Source organism: Trematomus bernacchii, unplaced genomic scaffold, assembly GCF_902827165.1.
Source record: "Trematomus bernacchii unplaced genomic scaffold, fTreBer1.1, whole genome shotgun sequence".
Classification (NCBI taxonomy): Eukaryota; Metazoa; Chordata; class Actinopteri; order Perciformes; family Nototheniidae; genus Trematomus; species Trematomus bernacchii.
In genome coordinates this window covers 115,958-135,095 of record NW_022987849.1, presented here as the reverse complement: position 1 = coordinate 135,095, position 19,138 = coordinate 115,958, and the positions used below count along the sequence as shown (strand labels likewise).

The 19,138-nt window shown below is 39.8% G+C and overlaps 1 protein-coding gene across 1 annotated transcript; it reads right to left on the bottom strand.

Moving 5' to 3' along the window:
- Positions 1–2,364: 2,364 nt before the first annotated feature.
- tomm70a (translocase of outer mitochondrial membrane 70 homolog A (S. cerevisiae)) lies at positions 2,365–14,703 on the bottom strand (the record flags this gene model as incomplete). Its single annotated transcript, XM_034112903.1, is given in 3 exon segments — positions 2,365–2,491; positions 9,329–9,502; positions 14,389–14,703. Coding segments are annotated over 3 exon segments (535 nt in total), but the record flags the coding sequence as incomplete, so codon positions are not given.
- Positions 14,704–19,138: the final 4,435 nt, after the last annotated feature.

Below are 19,138 nucleotides of genomic sequence, written 5' to 3'. Positions count from 1 at the left end.
AGAGACACCTGGGAGAGACACCTGGGAGAGGGAAAACACCTGGGAGAGACAACCTGGGTAGAGGACAACACCTGGGAGAGAGACACCTGGGAGAGAGACACCTGGGGAAGGACAAACCTGGAGAGACACCGGGAGGATACACCTGGGAGAGAGACACCTGGGAGAATAGACAAAACCTGGGAGAGAGACAACCTGGGAGAGACACCTGGGAGAGACACCTGGGAGAGAGACGCCTGGGAGAGACACCTGGGAGAGACACCTGGGGTGTTTCTCAATGTCGAGTAAAGCTGCTCCAGAGCCACTATTTCAAGGATGCTACGTCATCGAGTGCCGCCGAAGTACTGTTCCAATCTCCAGCATACTTGGAAGTCTACGAGCCCGGCGTACTTCCGTTTGGAGGAAATATCGAGTGTGCACATGAGTAGACTTCGCGGCCTTAAAAATCCCCACAATGCTTTGCGCACGGACTCAATTTCCCCAAATCTGTGGCGGAAGATGTAAGGAGGCGGGGCCTCTCATATGACGTCTAGGGGATGGGTACGGAGCCCCGGTATTAAACGGGAGCCCCGGGGCTGAATTATTAAAGACCGTGGTACCGTTAAGCTCCGACGTTATCGGTCTTTTTGAATCGGTTACTGGAGACATCTAAAAAATATGTCATGTGTATTATTGCTACACAAACATTATATTGCAGTTTTAGTGTCGCCAACTCCGTTTCTAACTCTAGCAGAAAGACTGCAAAATGCGTCATTTTTTGTATTTTCGATCTTTCCAATCCAGACGAGAGATCTCTCTCCCCCGCCTGTGTGCGAGGGGGCGGGGCAGTTTACACACATGCAGCTGCTCCATGGGGCAACACACACACACGGAGGAGATGGCGGAGAGAACTAAGCGCTACAAACAAAAGCGCTCCGAGGTGTGGTTAAACTTTACCCGTCTCGCTCGTTGCCTAAAGTGCAATAAGAGTTCAGCATGTCAGGGCGGTAACACGAGCAATTTGTCTAAACATCTTGCAAAAGTGCACCACGTTCAGACGGAGAAATGCACCGGGTTCGACTGTCTCTCTAGTAGCTCTGTAGCCCCATCCACGAGTAACGTTTCCACGTCAGGTGTTATGTATGCTAGCAGCAACACACGGAGCTAACTCAATGATACAAACATGGGTTAATGATTAGAGGGAACTGAGTTATTTAGTTTGTTAAAGTTTCAGCTATTCTGTTCACAGTTCTGTCATCAGATTATTTAATATGATTTGTTAAAACGTTGTTGTTTCTGTTGATGTGAAATATTATGTATTTAATTTAAATAAAAAGCAATGTTAGTTTTGTTCACAATTTGTTAATTTTCATTTAATTGTTTATTTGAATAGGGACAATGCACATTAATGAACACTTTAGACAAATAATGCTTCAAGTGTAAATATGCCGGATTTTAGCTTTGATCTAATTTCCATCCGTAGTCCCTGACAAACAACATATAGTTAGTTTACCTCATTTTTCTCTCCAAAACAACCGATAAAAGTACCGTTAAAAGACCGGACCGATAAGCGGTATCGATAAAAGTAGTAGTACCGTTAAAACCTTAACGATACCCATCCCTATATGACGCACACCTACACACTGGCTAGCCTGTTCCACTCTTTGTTTTCCGAATGCCAGGAAGTATTCTTGACTCGCTTCTGAAGCAAGATGCTCGGCAGACATGTGCTACCAAGCAAGCGTACTCGCGATTGAGAAACACCCCCGGTCTTCATTATTGATGACCTAGACTGGCAGGAAGTGTGGGTCTATGCCGGGAAAATATCTATTTGTAATCGAACCAAATCTACACACATATAACACCTGCTCTCAAAAACAACACGGACACTAATGCCTCTCCAGTTTGCTGACTTCTACTATATCAGTTAAGGTGCCGTTAAATGCCCAATATGTGTGTTTCTGACACAGAGACTCAATGCAATCAGTAAAAAGCGGGGTTTCTCTGTGATGATGAACAGAAAGGTATGATGGGAGTTGTAGTCTCTAACTTTCCTTCAGTGTTGATGCTTCAGGAGGTTTTCAGCATCTCCTCTGATATAAATATTAACATATAAAGCGGTAAAATACTGGATAAAGTTTCAGTTTGAGGTTAAAATCGGAGTTTCTGTTGGGCTGCTGCTAACGTTAGCTCAGCTTGTTTCTCGTCTCATCACGAACATCCTTCATTAGTTAAAAAGTGTTTGGTAGAAACGTGGATTCAAACTGGATAAACAGAGGCTTTATGACAACGCTGCTGGAAGGGGAACCAGGCAATAACAGGAGAGCAGAGGAACCACACAACTCTAAACATAGAACACATTATTACACATTGAACATTCAGTCTGACCTTCCAGGCACTCCCTCCTGTTCTCCAGTTTCTCCAGAGCTTTGGCCCTCCTGAACAGAGCCTTGATGTATCGAGGGTTCATGTCCACGGCCTGAGAGCAGTCCTGCACCACCTCGGCCCACTTCATCTGCAGACACAGGGGTTCAAACCAGAGCTCGTTAAGACCCTTTCAACACCATTTTAGGACATTGCCAAGACATTTTTAGGACCTTTTTAAGAATTTGTTAAGACCTTGCCAAGACATTTTTAAGACCTTATTAAGTCCTTGTTAAGACCTTTTTAGGACCTTGTGAAGACCCTTTTATTACATTTGTAGGACCCTTTCAAGACCATTTTAGGACCTTTTTAAGAATTTGTTAAGACCTTGCCAATACCTTTTTAAGACCTTATTAAGTCCTTGTGAAGACCCTTTTATTACATTTGTAGGACCCTTTTCAGACCATTTTAGGACCTCGTTAAGACCATTTAAGGACCTTGTTAAGAAGACCTTGTTAAGACCCTTTAAGGACCTTGTTAAGAAGACCTTGTTAAGACCTTGTTAAGACCCTTTAAGGACCTTGTTAAGAAGACCTTGTTAAGACCCTTTAAGGACCTTGTTAAGAAGACCTTGTTAAGACCCTTTTAGGACCTTGTCAAGACCTAGTCAAGACCTTGTTAAGCCCTTGTTAAGAACTTGACCTTGTTAAGACCTTGACCTTGGTAAGCCCTTGTTAAGAACTTGACCTTGTTAAGACCTTGACCTTGTTAAGCCCTTGTTAAGACCTTGACCTTGTTAAGCCCTTGTTAAGACCTTGACCTTGTTAAGACCTTGACCTTGTTAAGACCTTGACCTTGTTAAGACCTTGACCTTGTTAAGACCCTTTTAGGACTATTTTTAAGACCTTGTTAAGACCTTGTTAAGAACTTGACCTTGTTAAGACCTTGTTAAGACCTTGACCTTGTTAAGACCTTGACCTTTTAAGACCCTTTTATGACTATTTTTAAGACCTTTATGAATGCTAATTAAGTATTACATCCATACTGGAAAACATGAGTAAATAAGTGTTTGAATGAGAATCAGCCTCTCAGGATTACCTGCAGAGACACGTCAGATTCAGAGAACATGGTTTTAAACCGCTCACCTTTATTGCTTTCATATTAATTATAACCATTTATAGTGTTTAAAGTCCACAGGTGTTTGGACCCAGGTTGGTTTAGTTAGTGTTTGGACCCAGGTTGGTTTAGTTAGTGTTTGGACGCAGGTTGGGTTAGTTAGTGTTTGGACCCAGGTTGGGTTAGTTCGTGTTAAGTTACCCGGTGCAGACTAAACCCTGCTACAAGGAGCAACTTCTGATGCAGCTAGGAATCATCCCTGAATTAAAACAACTTAACATAATGAAATAAAGCAGTTTTGCACCTAATTAAAGACTTTTAAAGGATCACTGTGAACGCTGCAGTGAGGTTGCATTGAAGTGAGAAAGCTCCACTCAAACATGAGGCTGGAAAGATTTGAGAACGTTGATGATTAGCAACGAGTCGGCCACACATTGACCAGAAACTGCTGTTAGCAACGAGTTTTCTCTTTGCCTGGTGGAGAGGTTAGCGTGTCGTGAGGCTAGGGCAGCTCGATTATGGCAAAAATCATAATCTCGATTATTTGGGTCAAATTATTAAATGCGATTATTCATGGACTTTTAAAGTACAATAAATGGATGTTTTCAAACAAATACAAATAATATGAACTTTTTAACTGTTGAATTACATGTTCAGGGTAATCAACTGAAAAAACAATACAAAATAAAATAAATTATACATTCATGTCTACATTTAAATAAATAATATCAAAATAATAGATACCAATAAACAAGATCAACAAACATGTTGCAGTGCACGGTCACAACCTGAAAACTCCTTAACATATAGCCAACATTTTGGTAAAACATATTCAACATATTCCACTCAGTTAAACGTCATGGTCCAGAAGTAACAGGAAATAAATGAAACTACAATTTAAGACCAAATAAAAATGTGTTGGCCTCCATGGCAAATGCTGTTAGGGCTGCTCATGCCATCTCTTAAAGATTGTTTGCTAGAAACACCAGCCTGTTTACATGGTCTGGTTTCAGAGATGAGCGCAGGCAGGTGACTGCCACCTGTACTGAAGACTAGGGCTGCTCCATTATGGCAAAAATCATAATCTAGATTATTTGGGTCAGTAATTGATATCACGATTATTAAAAACGATTATCCATTTACTTTGAAAACATCAATTTATTGAAGAAAAAAAATGTGAAGAGTATGTTTTTAACAGTTGATTACCCTGAACTTTAAGTATAATTCAACTGAAAAATAATCGTTTTATTTCGATTACGTTGTTTTCGTAATCGTTGCAAGCCATAATCGTAATTAAAATACGATTAATTGAGCAGCCCTACGTGAGGCCGGGTATAGTTCAGCTTCAGTGAGCTTTGACCTGCTCGCGCTTCCAAACAAGAGAGAGCCCAAAGCCTGAACATACTCTGAGGATCTGATCAAGTTCGTCACACTGCAAACATCTTCACTAAGTCACTTTTCCCAATGTTCTTTATTGACTTGTGAGCATCTGAAACCAGTAAATGTTCCCACTGAGGGATCAATAAACAGGTTCTACTGAAACATTCACTGCACAACAGCTAACATCACTTCCTTATCTTTTAAGCTGTTAAGCCCTGAGCCTGTTTTTCAGGTCTCAGGCTCGAAAATGACATCCCCAGAACAAATGACAATAACTTCACTTTTAAAAAGGGGAAAATTAATAATCTTTTTTCTCAAAGCAAAGATAAACCTGTGAGTTGGATGTAGAAGAGTCAGAATCAATATAGATGTTTTTATTTTAAAGAAAATTCAGATTGAACATAGTAAAAACATTTAAATTATTGTGTCCGTCCAAAAATAAAACATGACTTATTAGGGATGGGTACGGAGCCCCGGTGTTAAACGGGCCCCGGGCTGAATTATTAAAGACCGTGGTACCGTTAAGCTCCGACATTATCGGTCTTTTTATCGGTACTGGAGACTTCTAAAATACATGTCATATGTATTAGGGCTACACAAACATTATATTGCAGTTTTAGTTTCGCCAACTCCGTTTCTAATATGCAAAAATGCGTCTATGATTATTTTTAGTATTTTCGACCTTTCCAAACCAGACGAGAGATCCTGTTTAAATAAAAGGCTAAATAAAAAAATTAAGCTTTTTTTTTATTTAACCTGTTCCACTCTGAGCCTGTTTTTCAGGTCTCAGGCTCGAAAATGACATTCCCAGAACAAATGACCATATCTTCCCTTCTAAAAGGGTTAAATTAATAATCTTTTCTCAAAGTAATGATAAACCTGTGAGTTGGATGTAGAAGTGTCAGAATCAATATAAATGTTTTTTATTTTAAAGAAAATTCAGATTTTACATAGTAAAAAAACTGTAAATTATAGTGTCCGTCCAAAAATTATTTTTTACAGATAGTGAAAACTACCCTTGGATGATGGGTTAGTAGACTAAAAGCTTTAGGAATCCAAAGTACAACATATAATAAGTACCCTGTATCAAGATTGATGCAAAACAAGTGAAATTTGACCTTTTTAGAGAGATTTAGCCAAAAACTGGGCCATCTGTGGTCATTTGGGTGGATTTGACCTATCTCTGGCCCCCCTTGCTCGATCTGGTTGGTTGACATACCCTTGTGACCGTTAGAGCCAATAGAATCGAAGGAGGAGGCTCCCACCCAGACAGCTTGTAAAGAAAAAATGTTGCCGCTTCGCGTGTGGAAAGCGAAACTAAACTGGAGGAATGTCTCCTTCTGGAGTTTGGAAACTAAAACGCAGTTGTATTGCTTATGGATTATCAGAAATAATTTCAAAGAAGGCACAGACACATAGGATGAACCTATGGATTAACTGCAGCATCGTTTTTTTATCGTTTTAATGCCATTGAAGACCACTTTTGACCAAGGTGAGCCATATTTACATGTTTAGCTTCTTTGCTCCACATGTGATGATGTACGCTTTCGTTGATAGCGTCGCGAATGTTTATCACTGAGTGTTGAGGTGGGCACCGTTAGATTCAGTGTCTCCAGGACACCAAAAAATAGTGTTTGGTTGTGCATCTAGGATAAGTAATAAGGGAGTTATGAGTGAGTTTAAGTGCCTTAGTAGGTCCCGTTTTTTCGATCGAGGCTAATTCAGAGGCTGAGTGCTAGCATTGTGGGTTTTTTTTGAAAAAAAAAATTAAAAAGATCAGTTAGCTGAGTTTCTTCCCGTTACATGGATATAACACATTCATAGTTTTATTCAATATTAAGATTCCTTAGACGTTGTTTCCTGCAAATGACGCGTTTATCCGCCCGGTACCGGGGGGAAGGCGTGAAACAGGTTAACTGAAAAAAATTAAATAAGAGGGGGCGGAGCCTATGCCATGCGGGACCTGGCAGATACTGTCTAAAATGCTGCGGTGATGAAACGCAAGGATTATTAGATCAAGGGTTATTAGATCAAGGGTTATTAGATCAAGGGTTAAGGGTTATTAGATCAAGGGTTATTAGATCAAGGGTTATTAGATCAAGGATTATTAGATCAAGGATTATTAGATCAAGGGTTATTAGATCAAGGGTTATTAGATCAAGGATTATTAGATCAAGGGTTATTAGATCAAGGATTATTAGATCAAGGATTATTAGATCAAGGGTTATTAGATCAAGGGTTATTAGATCAAGGGTTATTAGATCAAGGGTTATTAGATCAAGGATTATTAGATCAAGGATTATTAGATCAAGGGTTATTAGATCAAGGGTTATTAGATCAAGGGTTATTAGATCAAGGATTATTAGATCAAGGATTATTAGATCAAGGGTTATTAGATCAAGGATTATTAGATCAAGGGTTATTAGATCAAGGGTTATTAGATCAAGGATTATTAGATCAAGGGTTATTAGATCAAGGGTTATTAGATCAAGGGTTATTAGATCAAGGGTTATTAGATCAAGGGTTATTAGATCAAGGGTATTAGATCAAGGGTTATTAGATCAAGGGTTATTAGATCAAGGGTTATTAGATCAAGGGTTATTAGATCAAGGATTATTAGATCAAGGGATTATTAGATCAAGGATTATTAGATCAAGGGTTATTAGATCAAGGGTTATTAGATCAAGGGTTATTAGATCAAGGGTTATTAGATCAAGGGTTAAGGGTTATTAGATCAAGGGTTATTAGATCAAGGATTATTAGATCAAGGGTTATTAGATCAAGGATTATTAGATCAAGGATTATTAGATCAAGGATTATTAGATCAAGGGTTATTAGATCAAGGGTTATTAGATCAAGGGTTATTAGATCAAGGGTTATTAGATCAAGGGTTATTAGATCAAGGATTATTAGATCAAGGATTATTAGATCAAGGATTATTAGATCAAGGGATTATTAGATCAAGGGATTATTAGATCAAGGATTATTAGATCAAGGGTTATTAGATCAAGGGTTATTAGATCAAGGGTTATTAGATCAAGGGTTATTAGATCAAGGGTTATTAGATCAAGGATTATTAGATCAAGGGTTATTAGATCAAGGATTATTAGATCAAGGGTTATTAGATCAAGGGTTATTAGATCAAGGGTTATTAGATCAAGGGTTATTAGATCAAGGGTTATTAGATCAAGGGTTATTAGATCAAGGGTTATTAGATCAAGGGTTATTAGATCAAGGATTATTAGATCAAGGGTTATTAGATCAAGGGTTATTAGATCAAGGGTTATTAGATCAAGGATTATTAGATCAAGGGTTATTAGATCAAGGGTTATTAGATCAAGGGTTATTAGATCAAGGATTGTTTCTGAAACAGTATGGAGCTCAAAGGCTTTCTCTCTTGCCGGTTATACCACAAGGTGAGTTCCTTTTTATTTCCTGCTTCTTCACACACATGCTCTCCAGTACAGGTTAGCTCTGAGTGTTAGCGATGCTAATGTAAACACCGACCATATTACGTCCAAAATAGTCGGGCATTGTTTCTGATAGCAACGTTTCTGATAGTGCTGTGGGTCCGCCGCCGATATTACGTCATATCGGACGAGTTCCCTGACACACCGGCGACACATATTCATGTATGAAAGACATCAGAAAGTGCATTTTGCATGATAGGTCCCCTTTAAATCTGTTGCTGGTGGCGAGTAAAAAAGCTCTCACAAGGAAGTGGTTATCACCTGATAGCCCAACTTTAAACGCATGGATCAATATTACAATGGATAATTTACAAAATGGAGAGGATAACATCCTCTGTCAATCACAGACTGGAACTATTTGATGGAGAAAGTGGACTGATTTCGTAAAACCTCACAGGCCAGATTTTATTTTTACAAAAGTTATTTCGGACAGACAAACTTAAAGTGGACCTATCATGCTATATTATAATGATATATTGTAGGACCATACCTATATAAGGCATATTTATACTTTTTTCTTTTCAAAATACCAAACAGATCATGCATTTTAGCCATGCCTCATTTTGCTCAATTTGACAATTTCTAGCTCTGTTTTAGCAAGGGCTGATTCTGTGAGAACAGCACCATCTACAGGCCTGGCATATGTACTACAGCGTCTCCAGCGCTTTCGAACGGCAATGGCCGTGGCTGTCTCCTCCTGATTGGTGGAGTTGGCCCAATAGCCGTAGCGCCACCGTCCTGACGTCAGGACAGTGTTCAAATCTGGATCAGTTTTTATCAGATCCGTTGCAGCCCCTTTTTTAGAGATTTGGGTATGGAGGAAAATAGAGAGGGTTGTGTTTTCTGACACTTGGTGAGTTCCCTGGAACACCGGGGACACATATTCATGTAGAAAAGACGTACACAAGTGCATTTTGCATGATAGGTCCCCTTTAAGATGTACAATGACTAAGTCTTGAAGAAACCCTGTGATTGCTGCCAAATGTCAATAAAAAACATAACAAGGCTTTAGCGCGTCTGACCTGCTGCTCGTAGGCGGCCGCTCTGTTCTGGTAGAAGGTGGACAGGTCGGTCTTCTGCTCCGTGGGGCACAGCGCGATGGCCTCTGTGTAGCACTGGATGGCGTTCTCATACTTCCCAGCCTTGAAGTATTTGTTGCCTTTATTCTTCGCTGCCTGGGCGCGGTCCAACGGGCTCTGAGCGAGAGGGGGAAAGAAACAGTGTCATCAGAACCAGAACCAGGTTTATCTCCAGGTTCACACGTACGAGGAATCTGACCTGGTGTCGTGGTGCATACATGAAAGTAAAACAAAATAAAATGAAACAGATAGCAAACTATATTAAGAACACTGTAATAACTTTACAAAAAATATATAATTAACGCACAACACAAGCGCACCGAAACACCGAAGCACCCATCTTAGTTTATTATATCAACTGGGCGATTGACAAAATAAAAAAATGGTAGATGTCAAGATCCTTCTGGCTATAGTAGGTGCTAATAGTGATGAACCTGATCAGGGGTTTTTCTAGTGAAATATAGCATGAGGGTGCTGACGTCACTTTTGGTCTAAATTAGGCCCCGCCCACTTTCAGGTGTAAATACTGCATTAGAGAGAAGCTGGATATGATAGTGTCTTCACGTCTTAAAGCTGCAGAGTCATATATCGCTCCTCAAACAACAAATAAACCCAGAGGTTTCTTTACTTCCTCTACGGAAAGGAGGAACTCAGAAATCTCAGTTTCAGTGTCAGACCGACCAAGAATCAAAGCTGTCTCTGCGTCTGACGCTCTGTTTGATGCTCATAGTAAAAGATATATATCCAGGGTATATGCAGGACTCCTGAAGTCACATGGAAGACCTTTGAAGACCTTTTTTAAGACCCTTTCCATACATTTTAAGACCTCATCTCCACTTTGAGTTCTAACCGGTTACCTTGGCGACACACTTCACCTCACATTGACTACATACAGTATTGATTGTCCTTCCTCCTTATCTTCCAACCATTTGGACGCAGACTTGCATTTCCCCATAACCATGTTGTTTAACAACCGGCGTAAACGGACCTTCGCGCGCTATCAAGCAGTGAGCGGAGGCGTGTGGCGCAGTGGATAGAGCCTTGGTATGGGGATCATATGGTCACAGGTTCAAACCCCACTGCAGTCAGCATGTCGTTGTGTCCCTGAGACACTTCACCCCAAAGTGCTCCTGTGGGGTTTGTCCTCAGTATTGAGTATGTAAGTCGCTTTGGATAAAAGCGTCTAACAAGTGACAAGTGATGTGAGCGTGCGATGTCCTGTTCAGATGACGTCTGAACGGGATGCCATAAATAAACTACACAGAATCACACTACACACCTACGCAATGATTACATTCAGGCAGACTGTAGAATACAACCTCTTTGGACAATTCATATACTTATTGGAAACTAGCTACAAAATGTAATACCTTAGAAAATGCCGTTCAATACTTTTTAATAGCCTTCATTTTCGCTAAATTGATTTATTAACTTTTAATACTTGTTAAGACCCCGCGGACCCCCTGATGCCGTCTGACCCTCAGATTTCTGGATTCAAAAATATCCAAATATAAAAAATATATAAAAAAGTATATAAATCCATATCTGTCTCTGCGTCTGACGCTCTGTTTGATTATCAGATCTCTGGAGGAATTAAACCGTTTCTGAGGAACAGAGATATTGTTTTCTGGCATCACTTTCTACGGGGAACATCTGCATGTTGGTTTGAGGGCGCGCGCCGAGAGGAAGAGAGTTCAGTTACTTCTAAACAAATGGACCATCCTGACCGTTTTATCCAAGCTTTAGAAACAAAGGAGGTATAAACATTAAATACAGATGCTGTTGTTGCAGAGCAGCAAAGACATGACGAGTGGCTCTATGAAAGTAGTGCTGCTCAATTAATCGTATTTTAATCGCAATTATGATTATGGCTTGCAACGATTACGAAAACTACGTAATCGAAATAAAACGATAATTTTTTTATTATTATTACTTTTTATTTTTCAAATCAATTTTTTATATATTGGTTTTTCAGTTGAATTAAAGTTCAGGGTAATCAACTGTTAAAAACATACTGTTCAAACGTCTTTTCTCCAATAAATTGATGTTTTCAAAGTAAATGGATAATCGTTTTTAATAATCAATTATTGACCCAAATAATCGAGATTATGATTTTTGCCATAATCGAGCAGCCCTATATGAAGATGAGCGTTTCATAAGGGAGAGAAGAGTAGTTCTGCACAATGGATAAGGAAGACATTGTTTGCCGTCTGACGCTCGGTTTGATGCTCAGATTTATTTCTTAATCTATTTATCTAGATTAGGGTTAGTGCATGTCAACGGTCTGCTAGGTGTAATATTCCAGCATTAAAGCATGGAAACATGTCACAGTACCATGCTTAATGCTCATGATGCTTAAAGTTGGCTAGAGGGGACGCTGGCGTGTTTTTCTCCGCTCTTCTTGCCGACGCTTATTCCTCGTGTCTATCACTCCCTGCCGTCAATCCTTTTTCACATACACAGCGAAAAGAGTGTTCTGCTCTGGTTTGTGTTTCTGCCGTCTCCATTGCTCAGCCGATTATGTTTGGCTGCTGTTTAGCTCCTAGCCTCTGCCGTCCTGCCATTAGCAAAACGAGCTCACCGTCGTGCTGTGCTATCCGACTGGGCTCCTCTCTGCCATCTCAACTGGGCTGTTTGCCATCACCGCTGCTGATCCGCAACCTCCCCACGCTTGACGCCTTCATAGGGCCTCAAGTCCCATCCGTCTGCCAAGGCCTTTGGCCGCAAATCTATTTGTTGTTTTGTCTAACTGTTCGTCTGACTGCCTTTTGTTGTTGTTATGTTTGTTTCTACTCCTGTTCTTCCTTGTAAAGCGACCTTGGGTCTGATGAAAGGCGCTATATAAATCCAAGGTATTATTATTATTACAGTAGAGACACCAATATCAACCTGAACATGAGCAGATGATGTCCTCTTTAACTTCTGTCCTGAATTTTGTCCAAGTAATGTAGAAAAGCACTTTATAAACTAAACTATAATTATAATATTAATCCTGATTTTGGCTTTCCACAATTACCCGTGCATGACTAACTGAAATGTTGATGCTTCAATCGCTCCAATCGTAGAAAACCTTCCTTAAAGTTGGTGCTGCAGGCAATGGTAGAAGAGTAGTGCACAATAGGGCTGTACCCGAATATCCGAATATTCGGCCGTTGGCCTACTATTCGGTTTTCAATTTCGTTATGAACTCTGGAGCGGTTCATCGCTGGTGTGAACGCAGTCCGCACCAAAACACAGGAAGCAAAGTATTTACGAGTCACAAGAACGCGGATGTCTTCAAAACCTTTAGTGAAAGAGTGAAGCAGAATGAAGTGTTGAACAGTGTTGTGTAAAGTAAAAAATGCTCCTTCAACTATACATAAAAGTCAGAGCCACCTGCCGTCGGTGAAACGCCCCTCCTGACTGCAGGACGTCTCTCATATGGGTTATTATGTTTGTTATCGCACGTTGTCTGATTATATACTCCTATGAGCCGTTGCTAGAGTCTGTTGATATGCTCTCCAGATTAACAGCAGCATGAACATAACCTGCCGATGCTCCATGGCGGAGGCTACGGTAGAAATTGCCGGGATTTGCCTTTTTACCCCCCCTTACTGTCTGACCAATGGTTGAACAGCATTTCCGTGCACGTGACTTGTGTTTAAAGTCCATTTGAATTTTGCCCGTGTGAACGCAAACCGAACCTTCTGAAAAATGAAGGCACGCACCGAATATCCGGAGCCCGAAAAATGGTATTCGGGACAGCCCTAGTGCACAATACATAACATTAAACAACTAAGAACAGACGAGAAATCTCTCAAACTGAATTCAGTTGAACATCAAACCTACTTAGAGGCTAATTATGAAGCTAACTGTTGGGCAATAGGAATGTTGAAGAACCGGCACAAAGAGAAAGTGTTTAGGATTATCTGTGGTTATTGTCCTTTCTACTGTAGGAATGTATATATTATGTATTAACTGCTATTCCTTGTTTTGATTTTAATGTATTATGTTCAAACCAACATTTAATTATGTGAATGCCTGAACACATTGATGCTGCTAATTTCCCAATTTAGTAAAAATAAATATCTATTCTGACAGAATAACAATATCTAACATTACAATAACAAAGGTACAGATGAACACGCATTACCATGTTTCATGTTAGCATCTGGAGATATGCATGTGATGGTTTAACAGGTAATAAAGGCAATTTGTAAGCAGGTTAGTTAGCCTAGCTAGCTGCTAGCTAATCCGGTGCTAGCTCAGTAGGCTAGCTGTCACTGGGGGTAAAGGTTGAAATGCTCCTGTAAATATATTGCTTTATTTTAATGTTATAATCGTTTTATTTGTTGGTCTTTTTCTTACAATTGGTCTTCTTGTACTTCTGTGTTAATCCTGCTCCACGCGACCTTTCTGTAATCTGCTCAGATCTACACTTTCATAAACTATTTGTCATATTTTATTTTATATCTCACATAATTATATGTTGTGTAAATATTGTCTTCATTTTAAACGTGTTACAATAGTGTTTAAAATAGTAGCTTCTACAATAGTACTTTGTACTTCTGTGTGTTTGTATGCAGAATTTATACCAAAGCTAATTCCTCTCAACCTAACCATATTCTGTATCTAGTTAGCTGCTAACCTAGCTAATCCGGTGCTAGCTCAGTAGGCTAGCTGTCACTGGTGGTAAAGGTTGAAATACTCGTATAAATATTGCTTTAATTTAATGTTATAATAGTTGTATTGTTGGTCTCTTTTTCTTACAATTGGTCTTCTTTACTGTGTTAATCCTGTGTGTTTGTATGCAGCATTGATACCCAAGCTAACCATATTATGTATCTAGTTAGCCTAGCTAGCTGCTAACCTAGCTAATCCGGTGCTAGCTCAGTAAGCTAGCTGTCAGTAACGGTTGGTGTCCTTGAGGAAAACGACAGTTTTAGCCAGAAACCCCTCGGTGCTCCTCTCCCACAGGTAACACCCCCATGATGGTTAACATGCTAGAGTGGTGTTGATGTTACCATGCTGTCCTGCTCCTGGCCCCGGGCCTCAGGGCTCGCGCTGCCCTCTGGTGTCTTCCTCTCCCCGGAGCTCCTCTCCCCGGAGCCGGGCTCTCTATCCCCGGAGCCGCTACCCTCCGACCGGCTGCGGTTCCACAGGTACACCGCCCCGACCCCCAGCACCAGCGGGGTCCCCACCAGCAGGGCCAGCTGCCAGCGGGGCATCTGGGTCTCCACTGGCTTAGAAGAAGCCATGATGTCCAACACAGCGACAGTGTTTTAGCCACAAACAGGCGGACAGAAAGCAGCAGCGTGAGAGGAGGAGGGCAGCTTCTTCTTCTTCTTCTTCCGGAGCGGAGAGGAGGTCACAGCGAAGGAAGAGCGCCGGCAGTGGAAGCAGGTTCTTAGTGGTCAGACGGTGATACTACATCGTCCAGAAAATGTTTGATAGATAGATAGATAGATAGATAGATAGATAGATAGATAGATAGATAGATAGATAGATAGATAGATAGATAGATAGATTGATAGAATTTCCAGTTACAAATATAATGCAGGATAATTGTGCAGGATTATTCAATATTAAATTGAATGTAAAATGTCGAGTGGGATTTTAAATCCAGTTAAGATTAGTCAAATCTGAAAAACATATATGTTAGAGGAAAGACAGCAACTCAAATATATTTGAGGAAAGCTAGACAACATGTATATATTTTTTAATGCCATTTTATTTCTATTGAGATGTTTACGTTTTGGAAAGTTTATTTCTAGTCTTTTCATTTTTATTGTACAATGCCATGTCCTTTTATGCAATCCAAATTGGGATCAATAAAGTACTTCTTATCTTATCTTATCTAGTAAAAAAATGTATCTGTCACTTTTTATTAGATGTTAAATCTGTTACTCTTTGAATCATTAGAAAACTATTTAAAAAATGTCGACTAACCTCTTGATCTGACTATATTTGTATTCTAAATGTTAATTGTTGCAACCTTAACATGCATCGGCTCCCTGGTGCCAATAACAAAAAGGTCATTAATATTTTGGGAAAATACAGTAATTTATTTGTAACCGGGGTTATTTGATTGGTTCTAGATTGTACAGAGGTTCCCTGAACGCCTCATCTATGTATATACTCGCATTTTAGACTCTGTTACTAACTGTATATCTGTAGACTTGGTATGTCTTAAATGTCCGGTTAGGATGTATTAGAACGAAATCTAAAATGAAAATTGTAAATAAGCCATCTGTATGTAAAAAACCACCTGTATGTAAATTGTAAATAAGCCATCTGTATGTCAAATATGTCTTATATGTCTTAAATGATATGATGAATTGGAAATGGGGGACCCTGATGTAAACAAGACGAAAGTCTTTCTCTGGTCTGCATCCCCTTAACAATTGTATGTTTTGAGCTGTACTGTACTGTACCCAATATACAAGCTGTTAATAAACTTTTCAATCAATCAATCAATCACAGTGAGCAGAGAGACAGACGCCAGCTAAGCTCCTCCAGGCAGGTGTTAAGATAAGAATTAAGAAAAGTTATTTTAGATGTAAAAGTTTTAATTGAAATGCACTGAGGACAGCTAGTGTGCTCCACAGAATGAACAGCTGCAGAATATCAGTGAAGAAAAAGGAGAACTTTCGGGAGAAACTCGGGATGTCGTTCCTCCCAAATGAACAACTCCGGTGAGTCAGCTTGTAGTTAGCTTGCTAGCCTAACGGTTTTTGCTACTTAACTGTTAGAAATATGTTCCTTAAAGTGTTTGAATGTGTTTATGAAACATTGACATGAATGTGATATGATTACTGTTTGTAATATTTAGCTTATTGGCCGCTAAACAGTGTAAGCTGACTGCGGCTAAGCTAATTGCGGCTAAGCGTATTGCTGTTAAACTAATTGCGGCTAAGCTAATGGTGACTTAGCTAATTGCGGCTAAGCTAATGGTGGCTAAGCTAAATGCGGCGGGCTTTGTGACGTTGTAAACCCACGAAAGCGTTGTGAAACTTGAACACGGTTATAAGCTAATGTTCAGTTATTTGAACTGTATGTATGCGACATGAAAAGGGAAATAGACCATTTTGTTCACACCTCAGGGACGCGGGAAGTCGGTCAGAGTTGGGGGTGTCACCATAGATATATATAAACTCTGTTTAATGCAATCCAAATAGCAAACTCTGTTTATATATATCTATGGGTGTCACTACCAAGCGGCACACTCTAGGGAAGAGCCGGTGTTATGCCGTAGATTGAAGCCTTGCCGTAGATTGAAGCCCTGTTCGCAGGGACGAGCAAAGTGACGTCATCGCCTGTATTGAGCGTTCGCCTCGTTTTCTAAGCGGAAAAACGAAAGATACTATTTACTTTCTCTCTTTTGAATGATATATTTCCCATCAAATTAAACGGCAAACGGCTGAATAAATAATGTGCATACAATTGCGTGGAGGCTCGTTTTAAGGACACTTTTCAGATCTGTCACAATCTTCGTATTGGAACAAACTTCCGTTTTTGAGTCCACTCTGTTATGTTCCTCCTTCCTACAGAACAGGATAAGATGTAATTTGTCAGTATAGTCCTATTGATGCTTTGAAATGTGCCCTAAAATAAAGTGTATTATTGATCTTATATCTGTGCCTATATCACACGATTAATGTTCCTTATTTTAGACTAGGTTAACCCTGGTGTCAATAGGGAAGATCTGCACTGTTCTCTACATAACATGTTCAGCAGAGCAGGTATTTCTCCTGCCAGATTTGGAACCCCCCCTATCATTTTGTCCAGGATGGTCATAGACTCACCAAAATCACACTGGTGTTGCCTGTTCCCCTCTAGTTTGTGCTCACCAAAGCATTTTACTCTGGGCCCAGCAGGTACAAAACTAAAGAGGGGCTTCCATATCCGGCAGACCAGGTGTTGTAGCTGCCGGATTTGGAACCCCCCCTATCATTTTGTCCAGGATGGTCAGAGACTCACCAAAATCACACTGGTGTTTGCTGTTCCCCTCTAGTTTGTGCTCGCAAAAGCATTTTACTCTGGGCCCAGCAGGTAAAAAACTAAAGAGGGGCTTCCAAATCCGGCAGAGCAGACTTTCTATCCTGAGGAAGATTAAGATCTTCTATTTGCATGCAGTCCAAGTCATTTCTGCATATCTGAATAAAGTTATCCTTTTTCCTGGCAATGAAAGATCCCTGTTTTTATAAGTATAGTAAGTATAAGTGTTTTGAATTCTTTCAACAGCGCACACGTTCTTTATTACCCTACATGGCCACAAAATAAAGGGACATTCTTTTAACCTCACCCAAACATAATTGTTCACATTTGTGGTGTCTTCTCCATTTCTTCACTTTATTGCAATAGGTTTGTAAAATATAAATAATTAGACCAATACAGTATTTTTCGTTTGCAAACACACTAAAATTACACATAAAGCAACATTATTTAAAGTGACACTCAAAAAGCAAAACCTCAGCTCAAGTCTCCAAAAATCTAAACACATTTTCAGCTTGGCACTCAATTTTAAATTCAACATGGCACTTTTGCAACACTGCACGCAGTTCTATAGTTCAGGCAAACAACTGACATAGTCACTTGTTTGCCATTTTCAAAACACTGCCATTAAAAATCAATAATCAAATACACATGCCAAATGACCATAAACACTGAACTGCTTTATTGTTGACTCATCAATCAGGATGAAAGCACTGTACAAAGACTGTTCATGCCTCTTCTACAGGAAGTGGAAGAGAGGGGAGATATCCTCTGTGATGGTGAGGTGCTGGGGCCACACACAGCTAAGCAAAAAATCTAAATAATCTTTAGAATATATAATTGTGTTTGTATTTTCCTCAAAGTTAGTTTTCCATTGACTGTATTTCATAGAAAGCATATTTTAGTTCAGAATTCTCCCCATAAAGATGATTGTGCTTTAGATGAATTACATCAGTGTGTAGTTGTTTGGACAAAGTGCTGTGAAAGAAGTGTGTGCCATTTGGTGCAAACGTTTTTTTTTAATAAGTGGTTTAGAGTGCAGTGCTTCATTTTGCAGCACATATGGTGTGTTGTGCACTTTGGGTGTGTGGTTTTATGAATTGTGTTTAGTGTTTTGGCCTACTCAAATGTGTGTAAACAATTAAAGAAAAACTGTTAAAAAAATGCAGATGTGGAAATTAATTAACAACTGTGTAAAAGTACAATTGAACCTCAGTTAAACTTTGTTTGCATTTATATTGAAAAAAAACTCATTATTTACGTTATACGTAAATAACTTAATGTTGTCGTAATTTCACCTTTACTCATAAACACTTAAAAGACGCGCCAGCCGTAATTTCTTGACAGCAAGTACCAGAGTTTGGAGAGGAAAGTTGGGACCTTTTCACCTAATTTTGCAAACAAAAATGGATCAAAATGTCGTTTGCAAAATATTAAAATACATTACAAAAGGCAAGTATCCCGAGGGTGCCTCGAAAATTCAGAGAAATTTAATCCGACGACGATCCATGAAATATGAAACCAAAGGTGAGAAATGTACATATAGGCCTACTGTATTATAGACTATTGTTTTGTGTATTGAATAAGCGTTTCTTAATTTTGGGTACGGTTTTAGTCAGTTATGATTACAGTCAGGGCCATCCCTCCCTACAGGCCGATCACGCAGACTGCGTGAGGCCTCACCTTGCGGAGGGTGCCTCACCTCGCGGACGGGTCCTCATCTTGTTGAGGGAGCCTGAACTGAGCCGCAAATGCGGCGCACCCATGCGCTTATGCGGC